The 18,815-nt window shown below is 39.9% G+C and overlaps 1 protein-coding gene across 1 annotated transcript in view; it reads left to right on the top strand.

The window, feature by feature from the left end:
• The window catches only part of LOC128026620 (CUB and sushi domain-containing protein 1), a 386,318-nt gene that overhangs the window by 266,107 nt on the left and 101,396 nt on the right, over positions 1-18,815 (top strand). Inside the window, exon 30 of the mRNA XM_052613862.1 lies at positions 9,769-9,963. Coding sequence (XP_052469822.1) covers positions 9,769-9,963 — 195 coding nt within the window. The remainder of the gene's footprint in view (positions 1-9,768; positions 9,964-18,815) is intronic.

Raw genomic sequence — 18,815 nt, 5'->3', positions numbered from 1 at the left:
GTGTCTTGGATGGAATAAAGTACACCATGACAATAGCTAATGTCGAGCAGCCCTTTTGTAACTTACAAATTCAAGTAAGATTCCATTAATACTGTAACACCCATTAACCACTGACCCTGATGATCAGATATGCACTCTAGAGTTCTGCAGCTATTTTCTCTCCACCCTAAGAAGATGAGGCTGAATGAGCTCTGACACCTTATATACACCCATATATACAGTACAGACCAAAAGTTTGGAGACACCTTCTCATTAAAAGAGCTTCATGGCCCTTAATGCCTTCAGTGTGACTCTACAATTTTCATAGTCATGAAAATAAAGAAAACTCTTTGAATGAGAAGGTGTGTCCAAACTTTTGGTCTGTATATATATATATATATATATATATATATATATATATATATATATATATATATATATATATATATATCAATCACCTTTATTTATATAGTGCTTTAAAAGCGCTGCACAACATTCATTTGGAAAACAGTGTCTCAATAATGCAAAATGATACTTAAGGCAGTTCATCACTGAATTCAGTGATGTCATCTCTGTTCAGTTTAAATAGTGTCTGTGCATTTATTTGCAATCAAGTCAATGATATCGCTGTAGATGAAGTGACCCCAACTAAGCAAGCCAGAGGCGACAGCGGCAAGGAACCGAAACTCCATCGGTGACAGAATGGAGGAAAAAACCTTAGGAGAAACCAGGCTCAGTTGGGGTGCCAGTTCTCCTCTGACCAGACAAAACCAGTAGTTCAATTCCAGGCTGCAGCAAAGTCAGATTGTGCAGAAGAATCATCTGTTTCCTGTGGTCTTGTCCTGGTGGTCCTCGGGGACAAGGTCTTTACAGGGGATCTGTATCTGGAGCTCTAGTTGTCCTGGTCTCTGCTGTCTTTCAGGGCAGTAGAGGTCCTTTCTAGGTGCTGATCCACCATCTGGTCAGGATACGTACTGGATCCGGGCGACTGCAGTGACCCTCCGATCTGGATACAGACTGGATCTGGTGGCCACGGTGACCTCGGAATAAGAGAGAAACAGACAAATATTAGCGTAGATGCCATTCTTCTAATGATGTAGAAAGTACGGTGTTATGTGAAGTGTTCCGGTTCCAGTTTACCTAAAAATCCTTTAACGGATTTGGATATTAAAAGCATATTAGTATGTTATGTGTATGCCAGGTTAAAGAGATGGATCTTTAATCTAGATTTAAACTGCAAGAGTGTGTCTGCCTCCCGAACAATGTTAGGTAGGTTATTCCAGAGTTTAGGCGCCAAATAGGAAAAGGATCTGCCGCCCGTAGTTGATTTTGATATTCTAGGTATTATCAAATTGCCTGAGTTTTGAGAATGTAGCGGACGTAGAGGAGTATAATGTAAAGAGATTCAAATACTGAGGTGCTAAACCATTCAGGGCTTTATAAGTAATAAGCAATATTTTAAAATCTATACGATGTTTGATAGGGAGCCAGTGCAGTGTGGACAGGACCGGGTTAATATGGTCATACTTCCTGGTTCTAGTAAGAACTCTTGCTGCTGCATTTTGGACTAGCTGTAGTTTGTTTACCAAGCGTGCAGAACAACCACCCAATAAAGCATTACAATAGTCTAACCTTGAAGTCATAAATGCATGGATTAACATTTCTGCATTTGACATTGAGAGCATAGGCCGTAATTTAGATATATTTTTGAGATGGAAAAATGCAGTTTTACAAATGCTAGAAACGTGGCTTTCTAAGGAAAGATTGCGATCAAGCAGCACACCTAGGTCCCTAACTGATGACGAAGAATTGACAGATCAACCATCAAGTCTTAGACAGTGTTCTAGGTTATTACAAGCAGAGTTTTTAGGCCCTAATATATATATATATATATATATATATATATATATATATATATATATATATATATATATATATATATATATATATATATATATATATATATATATATATATATATATACATACATATACATACATATATATATATATATATATATATAATGTGTGTGTGTGTGTATGAGATTTTTATATTTTAAGACCCCACTGAATTCCATTTGGAGTTCTTTGTGCCTTCTTGTCTACTAGATTAGATAAGTATGCTGGCCTATTCATAAATTTGACTTCTAAATAATTATTTCTGTTCAAGGAAATTGAACAAAAAGGATTGATGACTTGTCTTGCTCTCAGGGGCTCGTCCAAAATTTGGTCCAGTAAAATGGTCTCTATGAGAATGCCCCCTGAATAACAATAACAAGTAGCAGATATGTAATCACATATAGAAAGTACATTTTAAGGTAAAACCAAGGATTTTGGATAAATAAATAAATGCGGTCAATGCGTCTTGTTCCAAATTCCATATTTATGTTCAACTACTGTACTGAATGTTCGTATAGCAATTTCATGGTGTTTTTAAACTCACCATCGGATTTTGGATTTAGTTGTGCTATTGGAAGTATGACATCTGTACCGGGGTGTATTTCCCAATAGCATTGTTAACCAGCAAATGGTTGCAAGCTAACATGCAATACATTTGGTATCTTTCATTCCACTTAAATATACATTTCAATCTGAATATTTTAGCATATCAACAGTCAGGAAAATTTTATATGTGAATAAAACACAAGGGAACATAAGAGTATGATGTAAGAGAGAACCTGCAATGAATCAAACATCAATTACAGCAAAATAACAGGGAACAAAAAACAGTGACGTGGTCATCAGGAGGCAAGTTTAATATAGCAGCATCTCAGCGATCTTAAATCAGTTAATTAGCAGAAGTTATTACTCCACCACAAGCATGTGACCTTGTTAACAATGGCCCTATACTGTTGAACCAGTGTGGTTCAAATTCGACTGAGATGTGACCATGTTCATGGAACAGTTGTGACTAGCTAGTTAGCTTTCAAAACAATGCATCGTACTATAGTAGTTAATCAGTGAGTGACATTGCTGTATGGGAAATACACCCCTGGAGTACTAAATTCATGCATTAGTGAAAGAGCATATGTTAAACGATTAGTCAAAAAATAAATAAATACAAATAAATAAATAAAAAACCTCTTAAGTGGTACTGATTTATAAGTTGCGCTTCTTTGAGTAATACAATTAACCTTTCACAGTGAATGCCTGGCACTATTCCCCATGAGAAGAGCAGGTTTTGCCAATTTGCTTTTTGTAAATGCTCTTTAAAAAAAGAACGGGAGTTTGTATTTCAAAGATCAGGGCATACAATGATGCAATGACAATGCACTGTCCCTTACATGCTATGTACCTCTCTGAAATAATTTCTACTCCCAGCGGCACTTTTTATATGATGACAATGGAGTAAATGTGCAGTTCACGGATTGTTGAATTTGTAATTGCCATTATTTTAATGGCAGCCTATTGCACAGTGTAGATGAACTCTGACTTCAACTTTTAGTCTTTGCTCCACATTAGAACCCAGTACATTATAAAGTTTGCTTGCCAATGTATTAAATTGCTCTGTTGATAGTCTCGACATCCCACAATGCCTCAGGATTTCACTTTCATGTCATGCCATTAGGTTTGCCCCGTTTTATCAGGAAACAGAGTGACGCATGGGAGTTTGATTTTCACAGTGAAAGTAGGGATGGCACAGTTGGCTGAAAAAAAAAAAAACGGTTCCACACACGGTTCGGCACGTGCTGGGACCGCGGTTCAACTTTAATCTGACAAAACATCTGTAATATGGTTTGCTATAACACGTAAAACAAACTGGGTTCAGCTAATGTATGTTTCTGTTGATGCATGCGCATTCTGGATTCCCAGACATTACAACAACAGCGATGAGAAAAAACAAACAAACAAACAAAAAAAACACCCTGGACAAATCATTCACTTTTGTTCAATGTGGAATATGAACAAGTCATTTATTCCGCCATCACCCGGGAGCTGATAGCGCGTGCTCACAGATTAGATCTGAATAGCACACGTTGATATGTTTCACTAAACTCATTTAAGCTTTGCCAGTTTAAACATTTGAGAGCCAAAGGATGCAAGCTCGCGCGCACAGTGAGAAGATTTGTGCATGCGCTCATCCGAAGCGCCAAAAACCCGCGTCTCAGATCTCGCGCAAATATTAAGCTCTCTCTGAAGTATTGTGTTTAAATAGACAAATTCAGATAAAAAATTATATCAGAATGCCCGTTTTGGTAAGTATCCTACAGCAGACATAGGGCTGAACGTAGGCCTACTTAATTAGTGCACTCGATCAGTGCATTCTCTTAAAGTGACAGTCTTAATATTAATGATTATTAATTATATTCGAACAGCAACAACAAGGAAATCACTCACTGCTCTTGATTTAAAAGCTTTTGTCACTTTAATAAATCATTATCTTTAATTTGTACAGTCCAACATGCAATGCTGTTTTACATTTGATTACTTTATTCAATTTCTGTACCATAAAATCTTATGCTAGACCTACCTAAAAAAAAGCAAAACTGAAAATCACTGTTTATTGTTGTATCTTTACTCTATTGTATGTATTTGTGCTGTTGCTGTAGTTGGATAAAATATTCTTCTTCTTTTTTATTAGAAAGTATAGTTCCCTTTCAGTCGGTCACGTTCAACGTTACGAATGGGATCTCGCCCAAGAGCCCAGTCACCTTCGAGTGGTACAAAACGAGCCAATGGTACACAAAGTACCTTGGTCTGCGGAAGCGGGTATATAAGGAGCAACGCAAGCAACTCGCATTCAAGCTTTTGCTTCTGAGCCGAGCACATCGCTTGCTGCAATCACCGGAGTGTTTACAAGCAAGAGCTGGTGTTGGTGTGACGGCGCGATTCAGCTGTTCGTCTGTGTTTCCTGCGACAGCTCCCGCGTTCCCCTGAGCGCTTCAACACCCCTAAAAGAGCAATTTCTCTCACAAAAGAGATACGGGCCAATTTGTGTCTTTTTAAAGATGTAATTTCGCCCGTGTGTTTCTGGGTGCGGTCGATATATCGCTCCTCGTGACAGTCATGATCGCTGTGTCACGTGTCTGGGCTTCCAGCACGCTGAGACTGTGTTCGTGGATGGCTCATGTTCTCATTGCGGGGACATGACCATCTCGGCGTTGAGATCGAGACTCGATTACCTTAAAAGGTATAGAGTCCCCTCTGCCACACCCCGTTCTAGCTCTTCTTTTCGTAAGAGGGCTACTTCGGCTGGTGGCCAGGGTGACCTGAGGGTTACCGTGTGGGCTTCCCCGATGAGCAAATCTCCTTGGGCCACACCCCCCTCACATACGCAGCCAGTTGATTTCCCGGATGAGCTTGCTGGACCCTCTCAAGCTCCTGACATCTCATTTGGGGCTCGCGAAGAGGACCGTATGTCGATCACCGTATCACAAGGTGGGCTTGAGTCCTCGGGAGATGAGGGTTCGGCTGCGTTGCCTCCCTTGGGAGTGCCAGCGTTGTCCGAGTCCTATCCCGAGCTGACGGCCGTGCTTTCCCAGGCAGCGGAGAACATCGGGCTTGAGTGGAATCCTCCACCCTGTCCCGAGCGCTCGAGGCTGGATGATTGGTTCCTGGGGGCTGCTCATGCGGATCGCCAGCACCCCCCTCTGGTTCCTTTCTTCCTGGAAGTGCACCAGGAAGTAACTAGTTCATGTAAGGCACCTTTAACTGCCCGAAACAGTTCTGGTTCTTCCTCCGCCTTCACTGCCCTCGATGGCGGGGCGGCCAAGGGGTATGCTGGGATTCCCCCGGTGGAGCGTTCTGTTGCGATGCAACTGTGTCCACAGAGTGCCTCCACTTGGCGTGGTGGTCCCAAGCTGCCCTCTAAGGCCTGTAAGTTCTCATCCACGCTTGTGGCCAAGGTTTACAGAGCTGCGGGCCAGGCCGCTTCTGCCTTGCATGCCATGGCCTCACTTCAGGTCTATCAGGCCAAGCTGCTCCGGCAGCTGCACGAGGGCAGTGCTGACCCTGGGGTTTTGCAGGAGACGCGCACTGCTACCGACCTCACTCTCCGGGCAACGAAGGTCACTGCGCGCTCCTTGGGTCAGGTGATGTCCACTTTGGTGGTCCACGAGGGCCACCTATGGCTGAACCTGGCTGACATGAGGGAGTCTGATGGGGCTCAGCTCCTCAACTCCCGGGTCTCCCAGGATGGCCTCTTCGGCGACGTGGTAGAGAGCTTTGCCCAGCAGTTCTCTGCCACCCAGAAGCAGTCTGAGGCCATCAGACACATCCTGCCCCGGCGGCCCACTGCTGCTTCCACCCCGCCGCCGGCGCAACCCCCTCAGCCTGCTCGTCGCCGAGGGCCCTCCCCTGCAGCCAATTCGGCCACAGCAGCAGCTTTCACCCCAGCCGCAGTGAGGAGATGGCCGCAGAAAGGCCGCGCAACCCGTTTCTCCCCCTAAACCTGCTTAACGCAGGCCAAGCGGCATTCCTGAGACGGGCGACCCGGAGTTGGAGACGTCAGCTCATCAGGAGATGGTAGCAGGACCACTCCTTCCCCCGGAGGAGGGCCGGGGGGGAATCCTTTGTTCTCATTTTCTTTTTGTTCTGCCACTGGCCCTGCGGCCGGTGGTACCCAAACCTTCACTAAAAGAGCTGTTTCCTCCACCTCCGGGTCCCAAGAGGCCACGAACGACAGTTGGCGATGTGCTTCCTCGCCCCTCTCGTTCTCCTCTCCCCTTGCCAGTTTCCATGCAAAGACGGCTCAAGAACGCTTCGCCTTCTCATGCCCTCTTTGCTACTTGGATTCAGACGAATGCCCGCGCTCCGCCCCCGCTAAGGGACGCTATGCCTCCCATGCCGGGGCTGTCTGCTCCACCACGCTGCCCCACTGTGGGTACGCCTGTAGTACCCTTGATTCCGCTGGTTCGGTTCCTGGGAGCCTGGCTAGAGCTCCCCAGGCCTTCCCGCTGGCTCATCTGGACGCTCAGGCTCGGCTACACGATTCAGTTCGCCCGGCGTCCCCCCAGGTTTCGGGGTGTCCACGCGACGATGGTGGGCAAAGATGTCCCTGTCATGAGCGCGGAGGTAGATAGAGCCGGTCCCTCCAGCCGACATGAAGTCCGGCTTTTCCAGCCCTTACTTCATAATACCCAAGAAGACTGGTGGGTTACGGCCAATCCTGGACTTGCGTGCCCCATTTGTAACATCGAATGTGACCAACTGAAAGGGAACGTCTTGGTTACGTATTTAACCCTCGTTCCCTGAAGGAGGGAATGGAGACGTTACGTCCCCTTGCCATATCGCTGTTTCGCTGAACGGCCGGTTCACTGGCTCGGCTCCTCAGCGAAGACTTGAATGCGAGTTGCTTGCGTTGCTCCTTATATATCCGCTCAGCGGGGCGGAGCTCGCGATGCAAATTCTGCAGACCAAGGTACTTTGTGTACCATCGGCTAGTTTTGTACCACTCGATGGTGTTTGGGCTCTCAGGCGAGATCCCATTGGTAATGTCTCCGTTCCCTCCTTCAGTTACATACGCACCCAAGACGTTTTTCCATAAACATATCACATACCGAACTGTACCGAAACCGTGACTCTAAAACCGTGAAACAAACAGAACTGTGAAAAAGTTGACCCGTGCCACCCCTAAGTGAAAGCTAATAAGAACACCATCACAACACTCAGGTGATTGGACTATTGGAATTTTTTGCTTCATGTCTCAGTGCAGTGATTGAAATCCGGGTGGAAGACCCAATTTTGCAAGATTGATTATATTATTGATGGTGTTTCATTGCATTTCTTCTACTGACTTCAGCTTAAAGGTGAAGTGTGTAATTTCTTCTAAAACTGTTTTTAAAAAGTCTAGCTCATTTGCGAGACATATGGTTTGTTTCTGGCCGTGCATGGCACCTGTAGCTCAAGAGATCATCATCCCAATATTAGCAACAATAAATAAATAAATAACAGTCATTTGATTGGCACATTTCAGAACTGATTGTGAATCCCCATTATTTCTAACGAAATGCAATATAACTAAATGTACACTATGGATAAAAATGATCAGTTTATTTATTTACTTTACGGGTATAATGAAAGTATTGTTATGAAAAGCTAAATAATGATAATTTTAGGCGCAAAATAGCCCTGACTAACAATATCAGTGGACCTGTGATGTTTGATATTGCAAGTTCAATAGTAGAACTGCATATGTTCGTTGAAGGAGCCATCAAAGCAATGTTACTTTCTCCTTGATGAATCACTGGTGTTGTCTATTTAACTGTTCCCAAGTTCAGATCTGAAAATCATAATATCATTGTTTGCTATTTGTTCTTGGCTTTGCATTGCAACAACAGCACTCTATTCTAAGGCCTGAATAAGTGTCTCACTCTCTCCATCGAAGCCTTAATTAGAATGTGTCATGTATGGCAATGACATGATGAAGTCCTTTTCTCGTTTTTGTTGTGTTTACTTTTGATTAATACAGTGTCATCATTTGCTGACTGTTTCTCTTTATATAAGCCAATCATTTATCTGCTGTTGTTTATCACACACCAGTAAACACAATTATTAATGCCTTTACTAGGGAAAATAAATAAATATGAGAATATTACAGTCCAAAGACTCTCATACCTTGAGGAAAAACAGAACAGATTGATGTTTTACATTTATTTTAGTGGCCCTTAAAAACATGCACCGAGGTATGAATGCCATTGCATTAGTTCAAGGGTTTGATTCATGGTTAATTTGTGATTTATAGACACACAATCTTCCAAACCAAACTTTTATTTATTTATTTTATTTATGTGTTCCACACATCTCATTTGGGCCTGGTAATAAGTAGTTAAAAAACCTAATATATGCAGTGAAAGTGGGCAATCAATCGTATGACGGACATGCATGTCAGCGTGAGCGGGACTGTGAAGATTTTGTTTGAATGTTTAGCTTCCATGTGCGCTACAAATGATGACAGAATATTCATTTTTGGGCCTATTCCTTTTAGTTTGAGTGGTGCACTCCAGGTGCACTAGCTGTTCCTCTGTTGTTGTAGAAACGAGGAAGATTGTGTTGCACACTTGCAATTTTGCAGATAGAATCTTTCCCTCCTCCTTCCCACTTTCTCAGGCCCCTAAAGCTTTGCAGATAGCTGTTAACTGTCAAGTTGTTTGGCAGCCTCTCCAAGCACCACCTCCGGAGATTTTTCCAACTGTCCTTCTCCCTGTGTCTGGTGCCAGAAGGACAGAGGCCATCTCCTGCTGCCCCAGCGCATACACCTGCCTCTCCCCTGGTGATAGTTTGCTTTAATGCATGATGCCCTCAGGCAACTGTCTGCTCGCTCTTCACACTCACTGTCAATCTAACTGTTTCCTCTTATGCTACTTCTCTTTTTCCTTCTGTCTGTTACCTGTCTCAGAACTGGGAATGGTTTGCATGGGACAAATGCAGGATACGATTGTGCATCTGATTAATTTTGTTCAGAGTTTGTTGAATTACAGAAACGAGTGCTGTTAATCAATTAAAAATCATGTGAACAAATTACCGACATCAGCAGCATTTATCGACAGGTGTGTTTAGAGAACTTTGGGGGATGCTGGAAGGTGGCATTTGTTTAAGGCAGGTTTATACTGAAGATTCACAGAGAGACAGGCTGAAACCAGTAACTGCAGTCTGCAGCATTCAAACACTTCCCCAGAGACATCCATGGACAAAGCAAATATTCAAAATCCATTTGTCTTTTTGTCATAAATTACATGTGGACTATATGTTAGAAACAGAACAGAGCATCTGTGAATTTAAATAAATGATGTGCTTCATACATTATTTGTGCAATTCTAAAACTTTTTTATTTATTATTGTTATTTTACAGAAAAGCCACGAGAAGCATGCTTCGACCCAGGGAACATAATGAACGGAACTAGACTGGGAATGGACTACAAGCTGGGATCAACTGTGACCTACCAGTGTGATTCTGGTTACACCATTGCAGGACCACCTACTCTCACCTGCATCATTGGGGCTGATGGGAAACCTGTATGGGACAAAGCTCTGCCTACGTGTAAAGGTAGGATCTGAAAAATGCAGCTTCTGTACGGAGGCATTAGGGGTTAATGGGAGTTAGAGGACCCTATCATACACAATACTTTTTTGCTAGTTTCGGCCTGATAGAGTTATCATTTTCAAGTTCTGCACCATGTTGTTTAAATAGCAAATGCATCTGGAGCCATTTGCTGGTCTGAAAACGATGTGTGTTCAGGCACATTGCTGGTGCATTGCTATTTTGAGGCAACTGAAATAGACTGCAAGATTTACGAACAAAAACCTTGGTCTAAATATATATATTTTTTTTTTTATATATGGAGCATGTTAGTAATATGCGCCTATAGGCGGTTGCACAACGCGTGTACTGCTAATCACACACACAGGGATGCACAGCATCACACAAATATTTTTAAGAATGAAAAATTAAATGATTAAAATGTAAATTATTATAATTGTGTACATAAATATTAAAATGCCTACATGTCATAATGAATAATCTTTGCATGTATCAGACTTACGCACAAGAGTAGATCTATTTCCTCACTAGAGAAGCGTTCCTTTTTTTCACTTGCATGTAAATAGCAAATCCCCCATAGTGCGAGCGCAACTGGCATTTAAAGGGAATGGGAGATGAGACTCTGATTTGTTTACACCCAAAACACACCCATTACTCACTAAGAGAATAGGGACAACCATTTTGGATCATACGCGGGGCGTGCCGACCATTTTTCCCTTCATTAAACTAGCAACAGTGGATTCAGGCAAGCCTAAGAGCAATTGTGCCATGCACTTTAGACCATTCGCTTAGATCTTTTTTTTTATTTATTTTTTTTTTTTTTTTTATTATATATTTTTTTTAGCTCTGAGGCAACTCATTAAAGGAATAGTTCACCCAAAAATTAAAATGTTGTCATTATTAACTTACCCTCATGTTGTTATAAACCTGTATAATTTCCTTTCTTATGTCGAACACACACACACACACACACACACACACACACACACACACACACACACAAAAAGGTGTTGTTGGTGCCCATTTACTTTCATACTAGAGAAATAAAAACTATGGAAGTCAATGGGGACCATCAACTGTTTGATTAACAGCATTCTTCAAAAAATATCTTATTTTATGTTCAACATTAGAAAAAAAAAAAAAAAGAAAAAAAAAAAAAACTCATACAGGTTTGAATCTACATGAGGGTGAGTAAAAGTCATTTTTGGGTGAACTATTCCTTTAAAATACATTTCAACTGATATAACTGACGTGTTCACAGAGGAGATTAAATGCCTTTTGTTTGTCAACTATATAAAAAAAAATAGACATTATGACATGAATATTTTATACATAATTTCCCTATTCCATAACTCCCTTCCATTACATTATTCCATTAGTCATATCATGGCATAATTTCCCCCCCATTTTAATATTGCCAACTAATACTGGAAAGTTGTAATTATTATATATATATATATATATATATATATATATATATATATATATATATATATATATATATATATATATATATATATATATATATAAAATTTTTTTTTTTTTTTTTTTTTTTTTTTTTTTTACACAGATTGGGTGGTAGTTTATTGATTTTAGAAACTTGATTTAGTCTTTTTTTTCCATACAGTTTTAAAGTAGTGACACATGTTAATTTAATAAAGCACTGCTTCTTCTAAAGAAATTAGCAGCAGCCTCCTTATCAGAGACAGTATTCCTTTGTTTAGTGTTTTTTTTTTTTTTTTTTTTTTTTTTTTTTTGTGATCTTGAGAGATAATTGATTAGGCCTTTGTTACATGCATAATTCTACTCTGTCACACTGCCAGGACCCAGCCAATATTCATTGGGTTTGGAGAAACCGTCTGGTGCTCCAATTTACTTACACAGAGAGAGACAGACAGGGACAGAGGCCTTTGAAAGAGCAGCGCCTAGGTCTTTGTTTCTCAGTGACAGATGAAAGAGCCTGAGTGGTGACAAGTGCCACTCATTCACACATTTGCTGTCAACCCGAGACTTTTCTCCTTTCTTCAACTTCCCCTGTCTGTCTGTCTGTCTGTCTTTTTTTTTTTTTTTTTTTTATTTAACTTGTGTTTTGGTCAAATATTCAGTCAGGCAAAGAGAGCATGGACATATCAGTGAGTTATTATGTGATTTGTAGAGTTGGAAAATAAATCAAAACAATTATATATATATAATGTGTGTGTGTGCGTGTGTGTGTGTGTGTGTGTATGTATTTATTTTTTTGTTTTAGTCAAATGAATGAATCATCACTGTGCATGATTCTTTTTTATGTCTCACCACCATGATAATCAAATGAATGAATGAACAAATGAACAAACAAATGAATGAATCACACTTTATTTTAGGGTCCAATTCTCACTTTTAACAACATATTAACTATGAATTTTTCCCCAATAAACTTTTTGTTAATTTTAGGTATGGGATAGGGTTAAAGAATCTAAAATATGCTCATGACATTAAAAAGTACTAATAAACCGGCAATATGCTAGTAATATGCTTGCTAATAAGCAACTAATTAGTAGTGAGAATTGGTCCCTGAACTAAAGTGTTAGCAAAATTTCATGTTACACCTTAAAGATATTTCAACAATTCATCATATCCAGTGAAGTTCAAATCGATGTGGTTCAATAATCCCATCAACCATAATTGCACAAACACATTTCCAATGCCCATCCCCCAACCTGCCATGGTTGAGTTAGTGTTATGTCCACCCCAGTTGATTCGCTCAAATAAACAGATTGAAATTCCAGTTTGTGTCGCTAGCAGCGCAGAAATCACCAAGCGCCGAAATCAGAACCAAGCGTGTTCAAATACAACACCAGGTTACAAACAGATATGAACGTGCAGTGAACATCATTGACCCCACTCCGAAGGTCAAACAAAGGTTTTCGCATTTCAGTAGCATCCGCTGATTGTTTAACCTCTTTTGATGGAGATGGAAAGCTGCTGATGCCCTTTGTAAGACAGCCTCATTTCCGCACTCCAGGAACATTTTGTTTGTCCTCACTGATGGGATTTCCATCACGTTGCTTCTCCCATCTTTATGCATGAGCTCTAACTGTGAGGTAGAGACATATTCCTACACAGGTCATTGTTGAGCAAACACAATCATCTGATTGTGTCATGAGAGATGCTTTATTTGATCTTAATCATCTGCACAGAGCGTACGCAAGCAAACGTTTGCACAATCCATTAGTTTTCTGCCTGCTAAGAATCCCCACCGGCTCATCTATTAGTTAAATGAGTATGTCTACCAAAGACAACTGGATCATGGAGAGGTTAGACATCCTGGCTCAGTCGCTATCAGCCTCTTTACATAACCCTAGCAGGGTTTTATTTATTTATTTATTTATTTAAATAATGTAGTGTTATGGTAGATGGGATAACCTTTTTTATGGCGTGTTGGAGTCAGTTGCAGTTCAACTGTGCAGTTCTTTTTTTTTTTTTTTTTTTTTCTGTTTCAGTTACGTGTAGTCCTTGTTGAAATCACAAGCATGTTGATTTATTACAGTTTTCTACAAACTGGAAATACCCTAGCAACTGTCTGGCAACTGCTCAGAACACATTCACAACCACATGACAAGGCCTCCGTCTCATCAAACATCTGGTACCTCTTCAAACTGACAAAGTATTCAAAGGCTCATTTGACATTCAGCCTTCAGACTGTTTAAAAGTTCTAGGCAAGGCTACCAGTCCAACCTTCAAAGTTTGCCTTGAACTTTACTTTTGTAGTTGTGATTAGTGTTGGTTTGATCCTTGTCTAGCTGGTGGACCACATAGCAATCCTGTTGAACAGTGAAACATAATGAGTGAAACTAGTTGACTGGGATGGTCTTTCTGGTGTAGCTGGTTAACTAAAGAAGTCTTGGTGGATAGTCTGGTTAAGCAGAATAATAGGATCACTGGCATTCTTTTCAGTTTACGTTATATAACCATTACCACCTCGAGTGTGTCCTCAGTTATTTTTCTAATAATTCAACTGCCCATATTCAATTATTCGTTACATAATGGATAATTGTTCATGTTTATTGCTATTTATTTATTTATTTATTATTATTATTATTATTATTATTATTATTATTTACATTTAGATTACATTTGCAATCCATCATTTTATTATTATTATTTTTTTTACTTAGTTTGTCTGAAAGGCATAGGGTTTATAAAACAAAAAATAAAACAAAAAAAAAATCTGACAAAATGTATTCACCCTCATATCATTCCAGACTCATAGGACTTTTGTTCATCTTCAGAACAAAAATGACGTTATTTTTAATGAAACTTGAAAGGTTTCTGTCCCTCCATGCAACATCTAGGTAACCAATATATAGAATATCCATGAAGATTAGAAAGGCGTTGTAAGAAAAATCCATTTTGTGTTTGCCATATGTGATGTGCTTGCTGTATGTATGCATATCTGAATAAAAGCCCAAATTATATCAATTCATTTTAAGTGGGCAGTCGTGGGCTAATGTTTAGAATGAATGACCAGTGCTTTCTTCCACTCTCAATACCACGACTGAGGTGAGACCCTTGAGCATGGCTCCGAACACCCAACTGCTCCCTGGGCCCTGCACCAATATAGCTGCCCACTGCTCCGGGTGTGTGTTCACGGTATTTGTGTGTGTTCACTACTGTTTGTTTGCACTTGAATGGGTTAGATGCAGATCACAAATTCTGAGTATGGGTCACCATACTTGGCCACATGTCACTTCACTACATTAATTAATTATGTCTCTACACAAGACTTGGATTAAGCTGCTCAAATGAATTAGTTTTTCCTTTATGACCTTTTTGCATTTTAAGGGTTTTGGATGCATATACTTTTTAGTGGAGAGACAGAAACCTCTTAGGTTTAATTAAACATATCTTAACTTGTGTTTGACATCAAATGGGTTTGGAATGACATGAGGGTGAGTAAATGAGAAAATTTACATTTTTGGGTGAAGTACCCATTTAAATTATGTATTGAATCTCAGAGTCTCAAAGTCATCTCTGATATTTGGACCCCATATTTATCAATGTTCTTTTAGTTCATCAATCGGAAGTCATGCAGTCACTAATCAGTGACATACAGAAGTATTTTGTGGTGGTCATGGTGCATTGATTCACTAAAGTAGTTTGTGGAGGTTAATCCTTTTAGTTGTCCTCATTCAGAGCTCTTAAATGTAGAGGTGTAAGGTTAGACGAACTAGACGAAAGGCTGTGAGCTTTTTGCTATGCATTTATACACTGCAGCTTCCATTTATCAATAGCCCATGCTTAAATCTAATGAGGTAAATGGCTTGCTGAGTACTTACAACCTTTAGCCAAAGCGGCTGCTTCCAAGTAGTCCAGTGAGAATGAGTCCTATTTAATTGGGGGGTGGCAGCGGATAAACAAATGAATCTGGGTTTCACATTGTAGGGTGGGTGATAGCTTGAAAAGAGTGCACAATTGGAAATCGTTCTGAAAACCAAAGGAGATGTGAAGCAAATGTTGCTGTTTCACGGGCCATTTCACCATATTGTCTGTCACTTTAGTTTATTTCTAGTCTCCTAAATCTGTTATTTATGTCACCTTCAGCAAAGAGAGGTAGCACGCCATCACTGTATTTAGACATTGCGTCGACCTCCAGCTCTACACAATGTTCTAAAGCATATCAAAAATACAGGAGCCTTAGGCCAGGATAATGATTTTAATAAGATCCTTTAGCAGTTAATGGGGTGTGATACTCTCTCATCAGTTAAACCATACGAACAGATGCATACGTACAATGCACATGTGATGCGCACAGACACATGACTGTAATAAACAGACTCATGTTCAATCAGACACAGCAGGAAACCAATAACTTGTAGAAAAACAAACAAACAAACGAAAAAACAAAAAAAAGGGACATTTTAGTAGCCCACACACAATGTCCTCAGAACAACAACAACAAAAAAAATCTTCACAAGTCTTTATTCGGACGCTTAGTGAATACCAACAAAAGTGCACAGAGAAAATACAAAACTGTTTCAATATCACATACTGATGATAATGTGATATTGAAAAAATAGTTTTGTCTTCGCACTGTGAACTTTTGCAAGGTCATCTCAAATATAATCAGATAACTGCTTTATATATAAAATTATGAATGATATATGAATGTTGAATGTGTAGCATTATATAAACAACCCATTGTATAACACTTAAATGCATGTGCCTTTCTGTCATTCTTACATGCAGTAAAACTTTGTCATGGGAAAAAAGTACTTTCATTCAGTTAACCATCATTTTTATAGCAATAAACATATCATCCTTAACCAAGACATCACTAATATTCATATTAATGTGATATATGAACTGCCAGGGGCTCTGAAAAAAAAGGAAGAAATAATAAAAGTAGAGCAAAACGGATTGCAGTTTAATACATGGCAATGTTTGTAAAAGATTTCCATGATCTTGTGGTTATCATGAGAAAAAAACTGTAAGGCAAACCACAGAAGATAAATAATAATAATAATAATAATAATAATAATAATAATAATAATAATAATAATAATAATAATAATAATAATAATAATAATAATTTTCTTTTGCAGAATCAACACCTACAAAACACTTCTTGTTCAAAGAGATAAAAACACCTGTAAGGTTTGCAGCAACCCTTTGCATATTTGATTATTAAATATTATGGCTATTTTGGTTATAAATTCATCTTACAACAAGGTGGCATTAACACACACAACATGCTTAACCATGTAGCAACATTGTATAAACCACTCAGGAACCCCTAACACAATGATCTGCAGTGATGGAAAGTCACTTATTTTCAATGAGCAACAGCAACCATTTCTCTCACTCATTGAAAATGAATGATCTCCAGTCGCTGCAAATCACTGTATACAACAATCTTCTGTAAATAACATCGCAACCACCCAGAACATCCTTAGTAACACACTTGTAAACATCTAGCAATGCAGTAACAACTGTCTAGAGCACCCTAGCAGCCACAAACCTAGCAACAACAGAGCAACCATACAACAACATTCTGTAAACCAACATGAACATCCTAACAACCATTTAGAAAAGACACACCCCTTCAAACTTCAAATGCCCTATTTTAATGATCTTAATGCAAAGTGTAAATTGCATGGTGAAGGTGCACTCAGGGCGTGTCCAAATCCACTTTTGCTATTTTGACGACGGAAAAACTGTGTGCCTGGGCGCATTTTTGGAATGGGTTGTACCTATTCTCATAATGAGTAATGGGCTAAATGTTCAATAAACCAACCAGAGTGTCATCTCCCATTCCCTTTAAGAGCGAGATGCGCTACCACCAGAGCGGATCGCTATTTACAAGGCAGAATTTGTTGGCGGAAAAGCTGAACGCTTCTCAAGCGAAGAAATCGATCTGCTCATGTGCAAAGTTAAAGCACACAAGCAGATCATCTACGGGACAAGCAGGAAACTACCAAAGCTCGGCACGATGAGTCAGTTAATATATATTTGTGTGTATTGGCATGATTGTTCAATTAATTTGGCAATTTCATTCATCATAAGTAGTAATAGGCTGAATTGCAAATAGGTAATCTAATTCTAATACATGCAATGACTATCCATTATAAAATTGTTATTTATGTAGCCTACACAATAATATTATTTTACACTGTAATCCTTTTGTTTTTAATATTTGGCATGTTTGTGTGATGCACATCCCTGTGTGTAATAAGCAAAGTCAATGCGCACTGTGGTCCCGACCAGAGGTGCATTTTCTACCAACATACTCTTTAAATAAAAAAAGCATATCGTGCCTTTGACTTTAGACTTTAGACCAGGTTTGAGTTGGTCTATGGCACAGTCTATTTTCAGCTTCTTAAAATAGCAATGCACCAGGAGTGCTCCTGAACACACCTCTTTTTACATCAGCATGCCCATGGGTGCACAAATGGGCGCAAATACATTTCCTAATTAAACAACGTGGCGCTGGAAGGGAAAATGCAAATCGCACCGGACTGAAACTAGCAAACACACTTGCGTCGCATTGCACCGGGTGTATGATAGGGCCCCAAATTTCCTAACGTGTACATCATGCATTAACATACATCTGCATATCTCTGTAGGTGTTGCTTGCCAGCAAATGTCTAAGTAATCGTCTAGAATATTAGCAACTTACGGCGCTCACGTGCGCATGTCCATGAAACCATATAGTGTCCCATTCGTTATTTTAGCTTTCAGGAGGGTACTCACCGAAATTCATTTTGGCATAAGGGGCCCTATCATACACCCAGCGCAAAGTGATTCAAGGGGTAGTGCAAGTGTGTTTGCTAGTTTCAGTCCGGCGCCGTTTGCATTTTCGCATCCAGCGCTACGTCATTTGATTAATAAATACATTTGCACACATTTGTGCACCCATGGGCGTGCTGGTCTAAAAAAGAGGTGTATTCAGACGCATTGCTGGTGTATTGATATTTTAAGGAGCTTAAAATAGACTGCACCATAGACCAACTCAAACCTGGTCTAAAGTATAAAGCCAATGGCGCAATATGTTTTTGTTATTTAGAGAGAGCGTTGGTAGAAAATGCGCCCTGGGCGGGTCCACAGTGCGATTGTCACGTACGGTGTTACAAGAAGCACGGGAGAGATCCAAATGCAGGTAAACAGGTTTATTGAGGGGCAATCCAAAAGAGTAAACAGTCCAGGCAGGGTCAAAAACCAGAAAATCCAAAAATATAAACACAAACAAAAACACACGTGAAGAGCAGACTCTGGAAAGTAACATTCATACGACAAGGACTCCGTGACAAAGACTCAAACAGACCGGGTATAAATACACAGAAGGATAATGGGGAAACAGGAGACAGGTGGGGAACAAT

This window comes from Carassius gibelio, chromosome A13 (genome assembly GCF_023724105.1).
Source record: "Carassius gibelio isolate Cgi1373 ecotype wild population from Czech Republic chromosome A13, carGib1.2-hapl.c, whole genome shotgun sequence".
NCBI classification, from domain to species: Eukaryota; Metazoa; Chordata; class Actinopteri; order Cypriniformes; family Cyprinidae; genus Carassius; species Carassius gibelio.
Note: the sequence above shows the minus strand (reverse complement) of the source record. Positions and strands in the feature narration are given on the sequence as shown.